At 38.7% G+C, this 20,442-nt stretch overlaps 1 protein-coding gene across 4 annotated transcripts in view; it reads left to right on the forward strand.

Moving 5' to 3' along the window:
- LOC6607153 (maternal protein pumilio) overlaps positions 1-20,442 on the forward strand; it is a 166,636-nt gene that overhangs the window by 1,928 nt on the left and 144,266 nt on the right. For 2 of the 4 annotated variants that reach the window (XM_032720462.1, XM_032720461.1), the window contains exons 2-6: positions 997-2,127; positions 2,889-3,689; positions 17,032-17,273; positions 17,476-17,602; positions 17,663-17,781. In XM_032720462.1, the coding sequence (XP_032576353.1) occupies positions 1,795-2,127; positions 2,889-3,689; positions 17,032-17,273; positions 17,476-17,602; positions 17,663-17,781 (1,622 nt within the window). In that variant the 5' untranslated portion in view covers positions 997-1,794. Of the gene's footprint in view, positions 1-996; positions 2,128-2,888; positions 3,690-8,943; positions 9,573-17,031; positions 17,274-17,475; positions 17,603-17,662; positions 17,782-20,442 lie in introns of those variants that run through there. The other 2 variants (XM_032720463.1, XM_032720464.1) reach the window with 2 other exon arrangements.

A 20,442-nucleotide genomic window follows, 5' to 3' on the forward strand; every position in this document is an offset into this window, starting at 1 on the left:
ACCGCCCCACCACCCCCCGCTATTCGCATTTCCTTGTGCTTTTCGCGGGAGGCGCTATAATTCTGTCCACAAGTTTTCCAGATATGTATAAATTCAGAGATTGTTAAACAAACCGATCTACAATGTAACCAGATTTTAAAAATGGATTTTGTTTTTGTTTTCATTGGATTCAATGTTTTGTATATTGGATATTATTATAATCCCGAACTATTATAGAATTTCTTATTATAAGAGCAAAACAGGATTTTAATATTTTTATCTAAAGATAATTTTAATAATGTTGAAATTATAAAATTTCGGCAAAACCTTTTTGAAACTGCAACATAAACCCCATTGTTATCGTGTGCCAACTTTTTATTACGGTTGCTAAGCACTTACGGAATAGATAAGGTCTGAATAGTTATGTATTGATAGTCACTGATAAAACTAGCCTGCATCGTAATTTATATCCACAATATATTTTATTTATGTTCCGATGTAAATAAGTTGGGTATTAAGAGTATTAATCCAATCGGTCTTCAAAGAAACCAAATTTTATTTTCCGTATTTTTCGAGCATGATTCAGCGCTGCGTTGTTCTTCTATAGATAGTCTGCTTCATCGACTTTTTCTTGGGGCTCCTGTTCCTCAAACGTAAACTCCCCTCCCCCCCATTCCCCACTTATTGGCATCTACTTTGTTATTGTTTTCGTAATGGGGAAATCATGGCTAATATTTGCCTTAGCCGTCTTTCAGACGGAATAGACGGCAAAACAGCCGTCTTGTTGATTATTATTATGTGCTGTCTGTGTTATCGGGATCTTTTCTTTACCATGACCAGCTCAAAGTTTTTAATCGCACAAAAGTACAGTGGGTCGAGTGTCTATTGAATTGGGAATCAAAACTTTGTATCATATAAAAAGTTATTTGTTTCGAAATCGATAATTTCTCAAGAATTTCATTCGCAAAAACTTCTGGGTTTACTAATCACAGTTTATACTTTAATTTCTCATTGCAGTTTGTGTATATTTTCATCATTAAAACGTCGTGTAAATTAAAATTCATCCTAATTATAATTAATAAACTACATTAATAAACGGAAATTCCACAATTCTCAACAAGAAATCTGTAAAAATTCAAGTTTTAACCAATTCTCATACGTAATTAAATAAATAAAGTTCAGTTTTGTTAAGTCCCAAAAACAACAGCTGTGCAACTGTGTAAAATATTATTCATAATTTTGTGTAAATTTATGTAAAAAAAAAAAAACAAACCAACGACGACAACCAAACCAAACGAAGCAAATTAAATTTTTTTGATCAAAAAGTGTGTGCAAAATCTCAGCAAAGCCTGTAAAATAAATGTTAAATATATTAAGCAAAAAGTGTGGTTTCTTTTACAACAAAATAAATAAAAGCAAAAAACAAGTGTAAATCTGAAGCGAAAATTTAAAAAAAATACATGTAACATTTGTGAATATTTCTAAGCGAATAGTGTTGCAAAACGCGCGTGTGGTTCTTGGTGCTGCAAGTTAAAATCCAATTCAAGTTGGCAATACGCGCAAAATTGTCAGCTGCGATAGCTAGGAAAAGCCTCCAAAATTGAGCTCCTAACCACAATTGCCATATCGACGCCCTCGCCGCAGCAGCAACACCAACAGCAGCAGCAGCAGCAGCAACTATATCAACAACATCAACAACATCAACAGCAGCAGCAACATTACGGTCCACCACCGCCCTACTTTCAACAGCTACACCAGCAACACCAACAGCAGCAGCAGCAGCAACAACAGCAGCAGCAGCAACACCAGCAACACATGAAGTTTTTGGGTGGTAACGATGATCGCAATGGCCGCGGAGGCGTCGGCGTTGGCACGGATGCCATTGTAGGATCTCGCGGTGGCGTCTCGCAGGATGCCGCCGATGCAGCTGGTGCCGCCGCAGCCGCCGCCGTCGGCTATGTCTTCCAGCAGCGTCCATCGCCTGGTGGCGTTGGCGTCGGCGTGGGCGGAGTGGGTGGCGGTGTGCCAGGGGTCGGAGCCGTAGGCTCGACCTTGCACGAGGCCGCCGCCGCCGAGTACGCCGCCCACTTTGCCCAGAAGCAACAGCAGACACGATGGGCGTGCGGCGACGACGGCCATGGGATCGATGTAAGTATTCCAGACTCCACAATAAAAAAGTTTTAGAAGCATTGTAGTAACATATTCAGGAGGTTTTCCAATAACTTTTTATTATCACAATAAAAGAGGAACAGGAGCTAAAAAATAAAAGATTGTTAAATTCTTTTAAACAGAAGAAACAGGAAAGATTTACTAAGCGAGCTAGAAATAGCATTACCAAGTTTATTTATGTGCCAAAATGAAATAACTATTAAATATTGTTAGAAAATAAAAAATCCTTGGAAAAAAAGTGTGGTTACTTTTTTGCAACTAGTACTGATATCATATTTGGCAATTAGCATCAGATGACAATTCTGTACTTTCCTTCTAAATTTTGGCTTCCATATCGTTGTTGGGTAACTTTTGTCAGTGCTGCTTCTTGATTCGACTTTGTGGCGCTTATTTCAGGGGGAGTAAGGTGGGCTTTAATTCTCCCCCAGTTGACCTCCGCAGATTGTATAAGTGTCTGCCAGAAATGTTTGCATAAACAGATTATCACAATTTGGCATTGAGAGTGCAGCCAATGGAATTGTGCGAATAGAATAGCAAGAAGTTTGTGGCTAAAATAGAAGATATTGATTAGGAAATTTGTTTCATATTCGACTGAGAACATAATTGGCAACGTACAAACACAAGAGGATTAAATAGCTCCGAATTTTATATTTACAAACTAAATGAGAGCATAGCAATTAAGTTAGATTATATCGTAAATTATTCAAAGGTATGCTTATGTATCCTTGATTTAATTCCAGAACCCGGACAAATGGAAGTACAATCCGCCGATGAATCCGGCCAACGCAGCTCCTGGCGGTCCACCGGGAAATGGCACCAATGGTGGGCCCGGCGCCATTGGAACCATTGGCATGGGCAGCGGATTGGGCAGCATGGGAGGTGGTGGTGGCGGCGGCGGAGCTGGCGGCGGAGCTGGCGGCGGAAATAATGGCGGCTCTGGCACGAATGGTGGTCTGCATCATCAATCGATGGCCGCTGCAGCTGCGAATATGGCCGCCATGCAACAGGCGGCGGCGGTGGCAAAGCACAATCACATGATGTCACAGGCAGCAGCCGCCGTTGCAGCCCAGCAGCAGCAACATCAGCATCCACACCAACAGCATCCCCAGCAGCAGCAGCAGCAGGCGCAGAACCAGGGGCATCCACATCACCTCATGGGCGGTGGCAATGGACTGGGCAACGGCAACGGATTGGGCATACAACATCCCGGCCAGCAGCAGCAGCAGCAGCAACAACAGCAGCAGCAACATCCCGGCCAGTACAACTCGAATCTGCTCAACCATGCGGCTGCCTTGGGTCACATGTCATCTTATGCCCAATCGGGTGGCAGCATGTACGACCATCATGGTGGAGCCATGCACCCGGGAATGAACGGCGGCATGCCCAAGCAACAGCCATTGGGTCCACCCGGAGCCGGAGGACCCCAGGACTATGTCTACATGGGTGGCCAGACCACTGTGCCCATGGGAGCCGCAATGATGCCGCCACAGAATCAATATATGAACAGCTCTGCTGTTGCAGCTGCCAATCGGAATGCAGCGGTGAGTAATAGGTTAATTTTCTTGGCTTGCCATAATTAATCCATCAATTGTAGTTTCGAGTACGATAATTTATGCGGACACGAGGGGAATATGTTGCATTCAATTGATAAGGCTCGAAATTATAAGCTAATTAGTTAACCATGTTTGTATACCAATGTGTATTGATAACTGTTGGAATATCAATAGTTTTACATGATGGGGTGACGAACAACTAAAAAGCTGCTTCTCCTCTCCTGTCAATGAGATGACTCATCTATTTTGTGAACCCAAGAGAATGACAGTTTTCTTGCCTTACTTAAGTTCAGTGCGTTTGTCACTACATTCATTTGTCTTATTATACGCCGTTTATTTAGCGAACTAAAACTTGATAGTTGGTCAATTAAATAGGCGAAACCAACTTGACAAAACTGTCAGAGTCCTCAGAATAAGTTATAGCCAAGTGACCTTAATGGAGCTCTTACATGTTTAAATCGAAAGTTTATTCTCAAATAAAAAGAGAGTGGCAAAACTTTAACCATTAAATTTCATTTGATTATTTTCTCTTGTTAGATTAATCAATAAGTTGGCTTGGTGGCCAGTGGTTATGGGTTTCCCTTATACTTTTTCTTCCAATTTTGGGGAAAACTTTTCCTTTCATTTCGCAACTTTCTTGGGAATTTTATTTTGGGCCTCATAAAATTATTTTTAAGGGCATTGCAATTTACTAAGTTTGACCATTTTCTATTGCTGAATGGAGATCGATATTTGTGTGATTATGACTATGTGACAGTTTAATAGAATCTCTCTTTGTTCGAGATTCAGTTTTAAAGATTCTTTGTGGCCATTATTTCTGATAGTTATAGAACTTGCAGAAGAGGACCATTGTGTGCTGATTCTACCATTCTTCAACTTCTTGTTTGGCTCTTCATTTTTTCTACTCGCCGTCCGTGCTGCTTTATTCGTGTCTTTGCTACACTGCTAATGGAGATAAATGTGGAAATATAGGGGAAGCGAAGAAAGAGGCGGGGCTGAGATACATAGATCCCATTCCGGTTGCAATTTTTCAACCTTATAAAGCCAGAACATTGCACATGCGGCACAACCACACGCAGATACACTCGGATACTCACACACCTGTCTGCTCACCTGTCTGCTGTCGGTAAATCTGATGACTTGAGAACTCGACTACTACCACCACTGGCATTTTAGCCAGAAACAACTGGCAGCAATTTATAAACGAAAGAATTTAATACTGGGAACTAATGAGTTTGCGATGCTGTGCAAGTGGAGTGGCGGAGAACTTCTCGTTGTGTCACAATTGTTTATAGGAAATGCCATTTTAATTAAAGAATTTCACTCGTCTGGCCCTCTCGTCTCGCTCACCCGTTCGTGCCGTCCCTCTCTGACCTCTGCTCCAGGTGATTCCCCTTGTCACCTGGCAGTGCAATTTCCTTTTCACTTCCCTCGCACACAATGCAGGGTTTTAATGGGCAAGTGTTGGTTGGCCCGCAATCGATTATGTTTTTATCAAGCAAATTGTCGATTCGAAACGGTTCTGGGTTGTGCGGGATATTTGATACCCTACACATTGCACGTAAGAATAATTTTTTAAAAAGATGTGTGCTTATGTACCCCATGTTTATTTATGATATTACTTTTGTACTTGATTTTCTAGCTGGTTATTTTTATAATGTAAATATTTGTGTAAAATAAGGATGATTTAAAAAAAAGGTTATATAATTCCTATCTTAGTTAAATTACTTTTTGTGGCTTGACTTTTTATTTCTTGTGTCACCCTTTTTTCGGTTTTCTTTGCAACAACTTGCTTTTGTGCATACATTGTGAAATCGCTCTCTCTCTCTCTTTGAGTGTAGAACCAGCAGAATAAGAGGAGAAAGATATTTATTACATTTATGCGAGGACCAGTCGGAATAATAGTAACAAAGTAAGGACCTCCTGGCAGGAGGTAAACTAAAGTTGTGCAAAAGAGAGTTTTCGCAAACTTGTTGTTGTTGTTCTCGGGGTTTCTGTTCCGTTGTTGATGTCTTCCTCTTACCCTTGTTTTTCTCCAACTCCCTTTTGGTGTCTGGCGATGTTACTCTAGTTTTCTCAAGCTTACTGATTTGGGTCCCCTGCTTGGAACAGTAATCATTCGAAAAGAAGAATATGTGAAATATATGAATATTTTGTTGATGATTCTCAATGTTAAAAACTTAAACTTATGTTTTGCATTGAATTTTGAAACTAATTGATTGTGTAAATCTTTTCGAGTATTTACCGTGGAGCTACTACTACGCCAGTTTGTGGGGGGTAAAGAAACGCTGGCATCGGCAACATTTCGCCAAACTCCTGGCATCCTTCCCTCTAGTTATCTCTCTCCCCCTGCTGGGCCCACCTGCCACGTGCTGTCCCTGTTCCGCGCGCTTCTCTCTTCCAGAACTATCTCTCCGCTCTCGTGCTCCCACTTATGGCTTTGCGTGTGTGTTTGACGCGCTCTTGTTGATGTCGTAGGTCATTGATTTGCGCTTAACAGCCGGGCGGAACGGAATGGAATGGAATAAAAAGGGGAGCAGAAGAACAGCAGCGGGTAGGAGAAGAGAGAGAGAGAATGGGGAAAGGGTAAAAACGATTCTTCTGCGCTGTTGTTGTTTTCGTTGCATTAAGTTTGCTCATTGTTTCACTTGCCTTGGTTTGTGTTGTTTCCCTGCATGTGGTGCATTCTGCTTCCTCTTTTGTTTCTTCTGTCCCTTCTTCGCATTCGTCTTCTGCACAGTAAGAAAATTGGATTGATGATGATTAATTTGAAATGCATCTTTTTCGAGCATTAATATTTGATTTTTAACTATACAAATTACATTGATTAAGATTGCGTCTTATTGTTTACTTATTTCCACAAATAATTAATATGTGTGATTTAAGTGAGAAGTACACATGACAATAATATTGGATTGATACGATTGTAGTTTTTGTCTGTGTACGCGGTGTTCTTATTACTTGCGATTCTTTTATGCTGCATGCCCCTTTTTTGCTCATCCTCATCCAGTTCCCTCCTTTTTCCACACAGTTTTCCCCACCCCTTACTCTCTTTCATGTTTTTTGTAGCTTTTTGTGCGCGTAATGATTTATGTGTGTGTGTCTGTGGAATTTGTCTCAGTGTGAGGCATCTGATTTTGAGCGCAGTTTTTCCCCCCGTTTCGTTTTGTGTTTTCTGGTTGGATAATGGGTTTCCTAATTGGAACATCTCTGTTAAGAAGCTTTTCGAGCATTGTTGATTGTTTTTGTTGTCCTCCTTTTCTTATTTTGCTTTTTTTTGTTTTCCAATTTGTTTTGGAAAAGCAAAAAAAAATCCAACAAATTTGTTACTTCCTTTGTAAATAAATAATTACATCAGAGCTCTTAACGATCTGAATTTGTTCGTTTTATGAAACTTATGTTGGCATAAGCTATTGCGGTTTTGTAGAGTGAAATATTTGTAGTCTAGAGTTTTGTTCGATTTTACATAAATAGCATAATTTTATGAAACTCTTGAAAACTTAATTCATTAAAGAACGATTTCGTGCCACCCTTGAGGGATTTTATGATAAGGACACATATGTCCCAAGACGTTATAATCTCCCAAGGATATATATGTACAAATATGCATTTCAACTGCTTTTTTTCCCTCTTTTCCTCTTTTTGGCCCTGCTGTCGACTATAACCACTTCCACCTCTTATAGCCTACCAACCCGCCTCCTATTCTTAAAAACATTTTCGTTCTAATTGAACAAATGCCGCTAAACCAGAGTCTTCATCTCTTTCTCTCTCCTTTCCGACTCTTCTTCTCTTGCCAATTAGCTGAAATGTTTGCAATTTTCCAACATCCAAGACGCTCTGCTTAAATGATAATGTGTGTGAATATTTATTTCCTAGGGCACAGTGGAACCTCTATTAAAACCTTATCGACAATCACGTTTTACATTTTTTTTTAGCACGCGAATTCTTGAGGTACGAATTGTTTTGCTAAACAAGCTCTCTAGGCATGAAAATATATTGATGATGTAGTAATGCATTTTATAGAGTATACCCATGCGAGTAAAATTGTAGTTTCTGCTGTTCAATGTGGCAAATGCAACGAAGCCAACTGCGGCGTCGACGTTAACTTCATAGGATTTGATTGATTTGCATTGCCGGCTAGACCTGGTTTAGTTTGTCTCTCTTTCTCGTTCTCTGCTCTACACTTCTCACTTTTGAGGTTATTGCTTTTTATTGTTGCCACATTTATCTGTCTTCTGGCACGTTTCTCTCTATCATCTCGACCGGGTGGTGGTCAGCTGAGATCGCAGCTGCTCTATGCGTCACTCCCTCGCCAAGCTTACTATGCTCACACTCATTTGCATTAATTAAATAAAGCATTTCAAATGCAGCGGCAAATTGTTTGACAATTTAATTTCGTTTTACTGTTTGACTTGGCTCTCCAAACGATTTTAATTGCCAGCAACTGTCGCGAGCAATTTAATTACTTGGAGGTTAAGACGGGCGATTGGATAGTGAGCATGGATGGAGCTTATAGCTTTAGTTCGGCCGTTATGATTTATATAGTTAATCTTTGGGAAAAGTTTTCTTTTTGAGGTAAATATATTTTATTATATAATTACTTATTACTTATATATAATAACTATTTACATGCGGTGGAAGCCCATTTAAGTTTCGCATAAGACGGATCTCTATATACCCTACTCTTCGCGCTGTAATCAAACAGCTGCTTGAGCTTGTGTTTGCAAATCATGATCACTTACTCCGCTCGCTCATTCGCTCACCTCTGAGATATATGCACACACACACGCACAAAACTGCGAGTGAGCTTGATTGCCCACTCATAAGCTCGGCTCTGTCTTCTCTCGCATTACGTAAAAAAAAACTATGCCAAATTCGGCTTAGCAAACAAACACAAACAGAGACAGACAGATAGAATGCTAAGCTTGCACGTGTGCGGCTAATGGGAGAGCGACAGAGAGGATGCTAGAGCGGGGGCGGAGAAAGAGACAGATATGAAGGGGATCCCCCAACCCCTGACCCTGCCCCTTCCCCATCATTAGCGATTCTCTCGCTGTTTTTAAACAGCATAAATTGTTGCTGATTATGTTATTGTCAGACAACAGCTGCTCGCCCTCTCCATCTCTCTCTCTGCCTCTCGACGATACATGTCCACTTGCTCTCCACCTCTCCGCTACTCTTTCTCTCTTTCGCACTCACGGTGAGATATATTTTTTTGCGAACTGCGGAGCGTAGAATTTTCAGTTTGGCCGCAACAGTTGACTCGTCTGCATGGAATTAAATAAGTGTGTGTCTTTGTTGCCGATCGTTAAGCACGTTTTTTGTTTCTTGTCTCCCGAAAAACAAAAGATATAATACAAAAAAAAAAAAAAGAGGAATAAGAAACCGACAAGTGAAAATTAACAACAAAATGCTTTAAGCCAACGAGTGCGCTTGTGCGTGTGTGTGTGTACATAGTAGTATATAAATCTATATGTAAATTGGTTTTTGCGTGTGAAAATCGCAGCTGAGTGTGGAAAGTTTGAAATCGAGAATTCCAAATCAGTATTGAATTTTTGAATAAATCATAAATTCATATACAAAGAAAATATATATCATATATAGACACACGGCGTGTCCCCACCGAAAATAAAGAAGAATCGCCAGGCGGCAAAAAAAGAAAAGGAAAGAAAAAAAAAGCCAGTGTAACGTGTTTCACATTCGCCCTGTCCCTTTCTCACTGCTCGCGCCCTCTCTGTCGCGCACTGGATCGCCGTGTGTTCTTTACCATCACGCCCTCTCGCTCGCACAGCCTGTCCAATGATGAAATTACTGCACGACTTCATGTTGGACGCTCGCACCGCCGAGGATGTTGCACTCACACAGGAAATGGTAAATGACACAAAAAGCTGCGATCCCTTTAACCCCTTCAGTCACCTGTACCTAGAGAATGGGTACCCCATTTAGGTGTTTAAGCTGGCAAATTAACCCTCTAAAGATAAAAGATACTGTTTGCATTCTAGGCTTCCTTAAATATTTCAATTTCCACAGTTTCGCTCGAAGAGGGACGCAACAAATAAAACATGTGTTTGAAAATAGTTTATCTTAAATATTTGTAAATATTTCGATTTTCTGATTTAAGATCAATATAAAGAAGTTCGTAAAACAGTGCTAAACTCAGAAACACAACTCATTTAGCTTATTTGCCATATCTTATGGATGAAGAATTATGATTGATTGCTTTGTGGTAATTGGTGATGGTGAACGGCGATGCCGACAGCTTGAAGTTCATTCCGTTTAGTCTGTCTTGGATTCCGTAGATCCAACCGGTTAATGAATGAGTTTACTTCTAATTGCACTTGCTCTTGATATTTGTTAATTGCTTTTTATCGAAGCAATTCTACCTGTTTGAAGTCAGTAGCAAATATCAACACGAAAACATAACTGATTTGATAAAAGAGACTATTGCGATAAACTGTGTAAAACAGAACAAATCAGTCAACTTAAAGCTGCTTTAGAAATGTCGATAACATATCTGAATAATCATAGGAAAACGTTAAATGTATTGGAAGTATGTGTTGAGTCTAAGTCTTCTATCGAAAATAACGGGATCTAATTGCATAAAGTAGATATGCATATTTTGAATGGCGCATTACTTATGTATGATCATTAAACTCTTAATCGAATAGTATGAAATAATTGCAAGGAACAAGCTTAATGGACCATTGGTCAATTGGGCATCAAAGTGCTGTTGCCACTTAAGCCACATTTAATTATATTCATTACCGTATCAATCCACAGGGCTGTTTAAACAAGTTTGTTAACAGCATATTAGTTAAACTAGTGGCGAAATAAATTATATTATTACTGATAAAGCAGGGCTATTAAGATGTATTTATTTAAAACATTTCAAATAGCCCCATTTAGTTCCCTTTGCGCACACACGAGATAAGAGAGACACGTTTCATTCATGCTCTTCTTGTTACTGCTGCTATTAGATAATGGCACAGCAAGAAATGTACACTGAGAGAAAATTCGTAACATATATAGTTGTAACAGTAAAGTTGAAATTATAGATTGTTTTCTAGTCTTCTGTTAAGCAAATGCAACTGTTAAATAACATACCTGTTTTTATTACTTCACATATTTATGGTTGCAATGCTAGTCCGCCATGAATTTCGAGAACTTTTTATTAGAGATTTGCATATTTTTTTTTAGTGTAGCCTCCCGATCTAAATCCCCAGCGTACTATGTAGCTTCAGTTTCTTCTCTGTGGATATTTTTCGAGTGGGGGGCCTGGAGCTTTATAGATAAAAACGCTTTGCGGTTACCTCTGGCCCCTTCTCTGCTGACTGCAGTTGATTTTTCGCTTTTTCTTTCGTTTCATTCATTCATTGGGTTTGTTTTTCCACACGGGCAATTGTTTTTTATATGCATTTCACGTAGTTTAACCCCACAGCACTGTAAACTGTAAAGTGAGCAGATTCAGATTCAGTGCCATGAAAAAGGGGTTGAGTTTTTGAGTGGGGTATATAGAATTTTATGCTGTTCGGTCGTCCCCTCTACTGCTTTCCCACCTATCTCTTTTTATCTTCTGTTTTCGAGGGAATTTACATGAAAATAAATATTTTCCGGTTTCAATTATATATGCAATGTGTTATTTTTTTTTTTTTTTGCCTTTGACCGAACACAGAGCGCCCCCACCTTTGGGTTTCCTTTCTTCCCCTATTTTTGCCCCGATCTATTTCACGCTTGATTGCATTGCGTCTGACTGAACTGAAGCGAACTCGCTGACTGATTAGGCTTTGTATGTTGTGGCCCGAATTGGCTTTTAGCCAAAGAGGGGCGTGGTCGTGTCAGACGACAGATGACAGTCGCCACCCGATAAGGGCATGACTTTTATATATATACACATATTTATGCATTCACAATTGGTAAATGTTAATCCAATTTGAATCTGTTTAAAATATAACCATTATGGTGACACCTTGGGGGAAGTTCTCGATTGGGTGATGCTACATTAAACTTTTTGCCATCATATGCAATTTGTTTTGCATCAAAGTGCGCTTTTTTAGTTTTGCATAATCAAAGCGATTAGCGCGCATAGTAAATGGATAAAATAAAGTGATAGATAATGAAATATGCGGTGTAGATGAAGTATGCGTATATTGTAAAATTGTTTAAAATTTTAATATTTTTGTACATCTTGTTGAAAGGAAGTTATATTCCAAAAGATGGGTTCTCAAAAAAAAAAGAACTTTATTTATACCATTTTACATTGAAAAATGTTACCTACTCTTAACAAGTTGATTAAATCTTTGGTATTTAGTGTATTTATTAAACTCCTATACTGCTGATAATTTATTCAATTTACTTGTCTCCCCCAAATCGTCATCAACTTTGTCATTTCTGTAAACTTCAGGCATTACACGCCATGAATTTAAAGGAAGACCTAGTGCCAAAGCAAACTCGAATTATGCAATAAAGATTTATACTTGTAGAGAGATGGAGATAGCAATGGAGACAGAGACAACGACAGCCGACTCTCGACACCTTGGCGAAAACGGATTGACTTATTGTACACAGGGGACCCAACTAACGGACGGACAAACCGGCGGACGGACAAACGGACAAGGCGCCGGAAATGTTTGCAGCAACTGACTGAAGTGAAGAGGAGAAAAGCCCAAGTCCATCAGGAGGATGAAGTGGTGTTGGGAGGAGGGGTGTGGATGGAGGGGCTGAAGGAGCGAAGCGACTGTTGATGACAATTTACCGACAGAAGGCGGAAGACACGGACAGTTTAACTTATGGGGCGGCAAATGGCCGGGGGTGTGGCAAATCCAATAAACACAATACGCAACAGCAACAAAATGACAACTGCAGTGGCAACAAAGTTGCTTAAATTATAGGAAAAGTGGGCGGGGCAGTGCAACATTTCTTGGTCTATATGTATGTACACACGTACATATACATATATGTATTTTGTGTGTGGTTAATGCAAGTCACGTGACTTAGTTTAGCGGTACGAACTTTTCTCGTGGCGTTTAACTTGCAACTTTGGCTCACCTCATGGTGCGCGGAAAATTCTCGCTCTGCTTAGCAGCTAACTTTTTGTCATCATCAAAAGTTGCAAGAAAAGAATCTAGTTATTACGTTTAGTAGAGATATTTAAGGAAAAAAGAGTTAAAAGCTGATTAGGGCTTTTAGTTTTAAACGAAAATATGAAAGTAAAATGTAGTTAGCTTTAAAATCTTCATGTAGATAGCAAAGTTCAACATTTCAGGGCTAATAAGCGAATAAATTTTAGCACAACCAGTTGAAAGATTTAGTGCGTCGAGATATTCGCATATAATCCAATTAATCTTCTAGAATTTACTGCATTGCATTTTGCCAAATACACACGGCGAAGTAAAAGCATTTAGCATTGCACTGCACTCTTTATTTCTTCTGCCCGCTTCTGTTGTTTTTTCTCTCTTTTTGTTGCCGTTCTTTTTGTCTCGTTGGGCGGAGAAAGGCAAAGTCAAATAAATATGCACAGCAGACAGCGGCAGCAGCAGCAAAGTCGGTTGTTGAAAAGCGCAATAAACGCATTTCTCAGCCTGACTGCACTTTTTGTTTTGCCTCGTTTTGCAAACAAAAAGCGTTGAGACCAACAACACTAATAAAATCAATAGTCGCGAAGAGCCGAAAATAACTGAAAAGAACATTCTTCCGTTCAAGATACAAATACCGCGAAAATATATAAACAAAATGCAACTAAAAATGGTATTTTCAATAGTGAATCGGGAATTTGTACACAAAAGATGTCATAGCTAAGCATTTAACTGCATATAAAATTTATAACTTTTTGGTTTATCTTTACCAAGCTTATTTTGAAATATTTTCGTTCATTATTTCAGTTAAGCTTCATTAAAATTATTTTTAGAGACACTTACATATTTGGCCAAAATGCATGTAGCCACGCCCAATTTCTCGTGCATTTCTAAAGATACATATGTATATAGCAAGTACTCCTCGATTTTCCGCCCAACATGTGTGTGTGTCTGTGTGCTTAGTTTTATTTTATTTTAGTTTATTTTCGTTTGGCTTTTCGTATGACACGCGAAAGGTCTTTGCACTTGACAACAACTCGGAAAGGTGGAGGCACAAATTTAAACCGATGGAGGAACACTTTGTTGTGCCCGCCAACTCCAACCTTCTCAACAATTTCGCCTTGATTTCGTTAAACAATTTAGTCTTTATGTTTCGCACATCAATTTTTTCTCTCTCACACTTCAGACGGTTAAGGCTTATTTATTTTCGGTTTGTTTCTTACACACAAAAATTCAAAGTCAACAACTTTTCGTGCCGAAAAATTAAATGTGGTTAATGTTAATGTTTTTATACCCTGGTTTAAGGGGATACTATAATTTCAAGGACTTGCTGGCAATGCGAAATGATAATTTATATTTCGCAATGAGACCGCTTTTACTTTTATTTAACATTTTAGTTAAAAAGTAATTAAAAATTGGGATTCCCTATTTGCTATTTAAAAACTGGTTTTGCTTGATTTGTTTATATGTCAAATATATAATTTTGTTTTACGTTGTGTAGTATTTTATTTATTTAATATAAATATACTACGACGTATTATAAAGTTTATATTACAAATTAATAATCTTGTATAGAGTATTTTCGGTATATTGAATACAGATAGATTTTAGAATTGTCAAGGCCAGCCAGCGATAATAGTTCTTTTAAAATGAAAATACGAAAATTTAGATATAACTTTTTATTGAATGAAAAACTGGTTTTAAATAATTGCTAAGCGCTCTTTGTTGTTATTAGATATTTCACTTAATTTGGACATTCATTTTACTTTAGAACTGGTTCATTTTGAGTGCGTATCATGGGCAATAAGTTTGATAAGTTAGCTAAAATACGCTGTCTATTAATAATACTATAAACTACATATGTAATGGTAACCTTTGTTTAAAAGTTGCTGTGTTTGAATCAAGAAAGCCCCAACTTTTAACACCCAAAAGCAACAAATGCTCTTGTATTCTTATTTATCTTTGTGCAATAATTTTTTATTAATGATTCCGGAAACGTTGACCTGTCAAGCCAATTTCAATCAATCCGGCGTATAATCATTTACATAACCTATTCTCACCCATCAACACCAACTTTTTTAGCCGAATAAGAAAAACAACAATAACTTTGACAAAAAATTCAGCCAGAATGTAATTTAGAATGTTTTTTTGTAGACAAATTTCTGGCTGGTTTTGCTATTTTGTTGTTTCTTTTCGTTCTCTTTCGCACGAGCCTATGGCCGAATATCCACCACCCCTTTACCACCCACCCCCCTTCTGAATTGTTTTCTCTCTCTTATTTTTTGTTGTCGCTGTCTCTGTCTTTTGTATTTTTCTTTTTTATGCGTTCGCCTATTTGCCATTCTAAGATTTTCTTGCCGTTTTTGTTGTTTTTCTGGCCATTTCTTCCTCTTGCTGTCGCTGTCTATGCCTTGCGAGCATTTTCGTTGGCTTCTCTCTCGCTCTCTCACGCATATTTTCCAACAAAGAGGAGGCCGGTTTTTGTTTTCTGTCTCTCCCTTTTTTTCTGGCTCATCCGCTCCCTTTTTCGCTCAGCTGTATGTGTGCTGTATCTGTGTAAGCTGAATGTGCGTGTGTGTGTTCGTTGTATCTGAGTTTTTGTTTTTTTGTATCTTCACAGTCAAGGACAAGTTAATGAACGATTTTCTCTTATGTGCGGATTTTCCTACATGCGGGGGTGATGGGTGGTAAATTTGTTTGGGTCTCGAATCGCTTTAATTATAAACAAAGAAAAAAAAACAGAATTTCAATTTCAATAATGTTGAATCGACTCGTTTTCGATATTCTTAGGGAACTCCTCTCCGCGCCACGATTTTTTTTTCGTACTTGCTATAGAAAATCTTTCTTTCAGTGCACATTATTCTCAACTGAATTCTGTTTCCTTCTTTTGTTTTGTTCATTAACAAAAGCGATTTTAATTTTGTTGCTCACTTTTCCGGTTGGTGATTTTTATTTTGCTCGGCGCCGCATTTTTTGGCACCTCTTTGCCGCCTTTTTTTTTGTGCTTATTTATTAATTGCGGTTTAATTAATTTATTTGATTTATTTTTTCTTGCCTACCCGCACAGATTTTCATTCATTTTCGGAGATTGTGACCCATATTAAATGAAACAAAAATATTACGTCAGCATTTCGTTGTGATTTTCATGTATTGTTTTCCATTTTTATTGTATCACTGCTTTGGTAATCTCTTTTGTATCTTTTGTGTGCGAGCAGCGCAGATCAAAATTCGCACTTTTCTGACTTAAGCTTCTTTTCTTTTGCACTGTCAAGCTTTTCTTTGTCTCGCTCTATAATTTTTTTTCACGCTCTCGCCGTCTCTGGCTCGTTTAAAGCATTTTCGTTGGCTTTATTTACAATTTTTGGCTTGGATACGCTAAATATTTGTTAAGAGATTTCTGTGTTTGGTAATCTCTAAAACCATCGCCGTTCGAAATCTTTGGGTCTGTGAAATTGTTGTCTTAGGTCAATAGACAAACGTTAAGCCGGCTATGTATATGTTTCAAATATTTGCTTTATTTGTAATTGTTGTTTGACTCAAATGTTTATCATCCAATCAACTTAATCGGAAAATTATAGATTTTAATGAAAATGGTTTGGAAAAACCGTGAATTTAAGATTTTGGTAATAAACGGTCGCTTTTTAAGTTGCCTGTAACCTACAATTTTGGCTCGACTTTTAGTGACTTGCGCTGTTATTAATGCAAAAGTCGCAGCCAAGGAGAGCTTTTCCATTTTCCGCCCAACGTGCAAAGCCACCCCCCTCGGTTGAAGCCCAGTTGATAAGCTCTTAAATATTTAAACTGCGTGTCAGGATGTCGGGAAGTTGTCAGATGTGTGGGCGGTTTGGTGCTGCTTATTCTGTCGCATTATGACGCAAGGTTTTCCTTTGGGAATGGTTAAACACACACACACACAGGCACACACACAGCCAAAAAGAAAAGGAGGGCGACAAAAGCTAATTAACAATTTGTTTGCAATGCTCCGTTGACATTTATGTCGCTGGCATTGTTGTCAATGAGACGATGATGTGATTTCTCTGATATTTGCTTTCCTGGAAGCCATCAATTGGAATACAGTTGAGAATGCCATTCAATAGCGCATTAAATGGTTCTATGGATTTGATATTTTTTCATTTTCATATCCATTTCCCGTTTCTCGGAATTTTATTGGTAAATTGGCTTATAATAATTTAATTACAAAAATCCAAAAAAAATACGTGGAAATTATAAATTCTGTTTTTGTTTTCTTCATGCTTCAGATTACCACATCCACTGCCAAGAAATTGTGGGAGAAATCCGATGGCAAGGGCGTGTCCTCGAGCACTCCCGGTGGACCGTTGCATCCGCTGCAGATCCCAGGCATCGGGGATCCCTCCTCCGTGTGGAAGGATCACACCTGGTCCACACAGAGCGAGAATATCCTGGTGCCGCCCCCCTCGCGAGCCTACGCCCATGGAGGCGCCTCCGATACTTCAAACAGCGGCAATGCGGGCATACTGAGGTGAGAAAATTAACACGAACTAAACATTTACAAATGGATTCAATGGAGCGTGAAGTGCAGATAAGGAAGTTGCAAAATACGCTTGTAAATTTCAAGCGCCGAAACTTTTCCAACCATTTAATTAGTAATTAATAAATGTTTGAACTACTGCAGTGAATTTTGAATTTTATAAAATTATCTAATGGTGTTATTTCTCTTGCAGTCCCCGCGATTCGACTTGCGCCAAAGTGGTTGAATATGTTTTTAGTGGCTCGCCCACCAACAAGGATAGCTCGCTTTCCGGATTGGAGCCGCATTTGCGGAATCTAAAGTTTGACGACAACGATAAGGTAGGATGAAATTTTAACAGAATCGATTTTATAATAACAATACCTTGTTTCCAATTACAGTCACGCGACGATAAGGAAAAGGCAAACTCTCCGTTTGACACAAACGGTTTGAAGAAGGACGATCAGGTCACAAACGCAAATGGTGTTGTCAACGGCATTGACGATGACAAGGGCTTCAAGTGAGTAGCAGACAACTTTCAACTCCGTCCAGACTCCGACTAAAGACCCCAGACTAGACCGCTCTAAACTCTGGGTTGGCTAGACAAAACTGGTTTTCTCGCTCTGTTCTTCTCGCCTCTCTTCTCTTGACCGCAGAATTTTTTCAAGTTATGATTACTGAAACTGAAATTTTTCCAGTTCAAGGTTGGGTTCTTTCTTTTTTGCATAGACTTTCACTCGATCCACCACAGTGTGTAGTGTGTTGTTAGGAAAGGCAAGAAGTGGAGTTTTCCAGTTTTCATCGTGACTGGCAAACGGTTGAGGAAATTATGACTGGTTCTGTGTAATAGACATGATTAGTCATTCTTTTTTTTTTTCTTACGAAGGTTATTCAATAGAGCTATTAACATTATTTAAAACTATAACCAATTTTTAAGCTGTAAGGCCTGCGATTATATGTAATTAGATGAAGAAATCCACTTCCTTTCTGTTTTGCATTACATTAATTAAGAGCTTTTAGCAATTACACATTGATGTCAGTTAAGGAAATAATTGCCTTAGTTTCGTATTATTTAGTAAGTTATTTAGTAATTGCGAGCATATGCTAATAATTGGCCTGCTCATTAATTGTTAAGAGTCAAACCTTGAATATTAAATTATCGAAAAGTGTTGACCCACAAAATTCGTATCAATTACCCGAAATATTAAGCGGCCTGGTCTTAACCCACATTTTTTTTTCTTTGTACTTCACCTGCAATTGCCATATCTTCGTATTCATGTGTGACATAAAGCTGCAATGTGATTGTTGTGCGTCTGCCGACGGTTTTCTTATTTCCATTTACATTATTTATTATTAAGTTTTTAATTGTTATTTATGGCAATGGGGAAAGCTTTTTCTCCTCATGCGGCCCACCTGCGTTTTACGCCTTTTTCAGTTGACGCAACGAAAATACGACGACACTTTGAGTGAGTTAAATTGGAATTTGTGCAGTTATGTTGAAAGAGTTATGCTCAAAAATTGTAGGAGGAGTGCTGCTCGGTCGCTAAGCTTGAATTGAAAGACAATTTGTATTGGTTAAGCAAGTTAGCAAGTAATTGGAATAAGGATTGAATGGGCGAAGAAAAAGCTCTAGATTTGATCTAAAATTCGATTATTGCGTTCACCAAGGTCTAGGTCTGTTTTTAACGTGTACTTAAATATACAATTCCAATTATTACAATTTCTGAGCCACTTCCTCTTATCAAGCTGCCGTACTTAAACAACATTTAGCAGAAGCAAATACATGAGAGACCAGCAACCAGCTTTTAGGCCTAACAAAAGAAAAAGAAACCAGTCTGCGGTTTTCTCTCCCTCTCTCGCTCTCGCAATTATATCTGTATCTCGCTCTCCGCTTTGGCAGCCGGCTGGTTTCTCAGTTTCTTTATACTTTTTTTTGTCCACTGACGCTGTTTTGCAATTTCATTGCCGGTTGGCCCAAACATGTTTCAATGCCAAACGTAATAACTGTTATGATGTAAGTGGCAACAGCGAGCAGAAGAGCCACAGCAATAAAAATCACCTGCATCAAGATCAGCTTGAAGAAATCGATAGTCATTCCGATTTCAGTTTGTGTTGCATGAGATTGCAACGCTGATTACGAGAAACTTTAGAACTTTAGATCATGTTTAAAACTAACAATATAAATGTATAAATAAATTAAGTAAAAGGAAGTAAGCAGTAGTTAGAAACATAATTCAATAGAATTATCGTGCTGATGAAATCGACTTGTAAACGTTTTGTATTTATATTATGTTGTATTTGCCATGCACTTTTTGATTAGATTTCGTTTGATATTGCATTACAGCGTGGGCTTCAGTTGGTTTTTTGTATTACCACTATTTTTTTTGTTGGGACTGCGGCTGGAGGTTTCTTTTTTATATGGCTGTTTCTTATTGTACGTTTTGTTTGAAATTAAAGTTGCGAAAACATTGAAAAGCGAAAAGCGCTGCTAAAAATAATTCGAGACAGGCAAAAGTGGACAGACAAGTGACTCACCTGACTGGCACACACACACCGAGTGCTGCTTCTTCTTTTGCCGCCTGCCAGGTGACCCAGACTACTGCTAACCCATTACTACAGCCGCCCCTTCCCCAATTCAGCCCCCTTTTCCGCTTACCACTCTGACCTTTTTGGCTGCCGATGCCTCATTTTTTGTTGCTTTCCCTATTTGCCCGCCCTTGCTCCCCTGGTGGCCGCACTTTCTTTTGTCTTGACAAGTGAAAATTTTGGGTCACCAAAAGCGGAGCAGCGGGGCTAATGGGATTGTATGAACATACTACTTTGTGCTAGGTCAGACATGACTCTTAGAATTCGGGGGCCAATGGAAAGTTGCCAATGAAAACCTGACCTCGGTCAAACTAGGCGCTCTACAAAATGATGAAAAGTGAGAGTGTGAAATTTAAGCTTTGGGAACACTGTTTTGTAATTTGAAACCCAAAAAAGTAATAGATTGTGGCTAGCCAAAATTAAGAGAAAAGTTTATATAAAAAGAAGATGATCCGTTTATGCTTGCCTGGCCTCATGACTGGGTTTGTTAGTAATCACCGACAGAATTCTAAAATATAAGTAGCTAAGCTAAATGACTAATACAGGTAGTCAAAAATATCTCAGATTGAATGACGTAAGCTGCTTAAAAATCATA

The sequence above is a fragment of the Drosophila sechellia genome, chromosome 3R, assembly GCF_004382195.2.
Source record: "Drosophila sechellia strain sech25 chromosome 3R, ASM438219v1, whole genome shotgun sequence".
NCBI classification, from domain to species: Eukaryota; Metazoa; Arthropoda; class Insecta; order Diptera; family Drosophilidae; genus Drosophila; species Drosophila sechellia.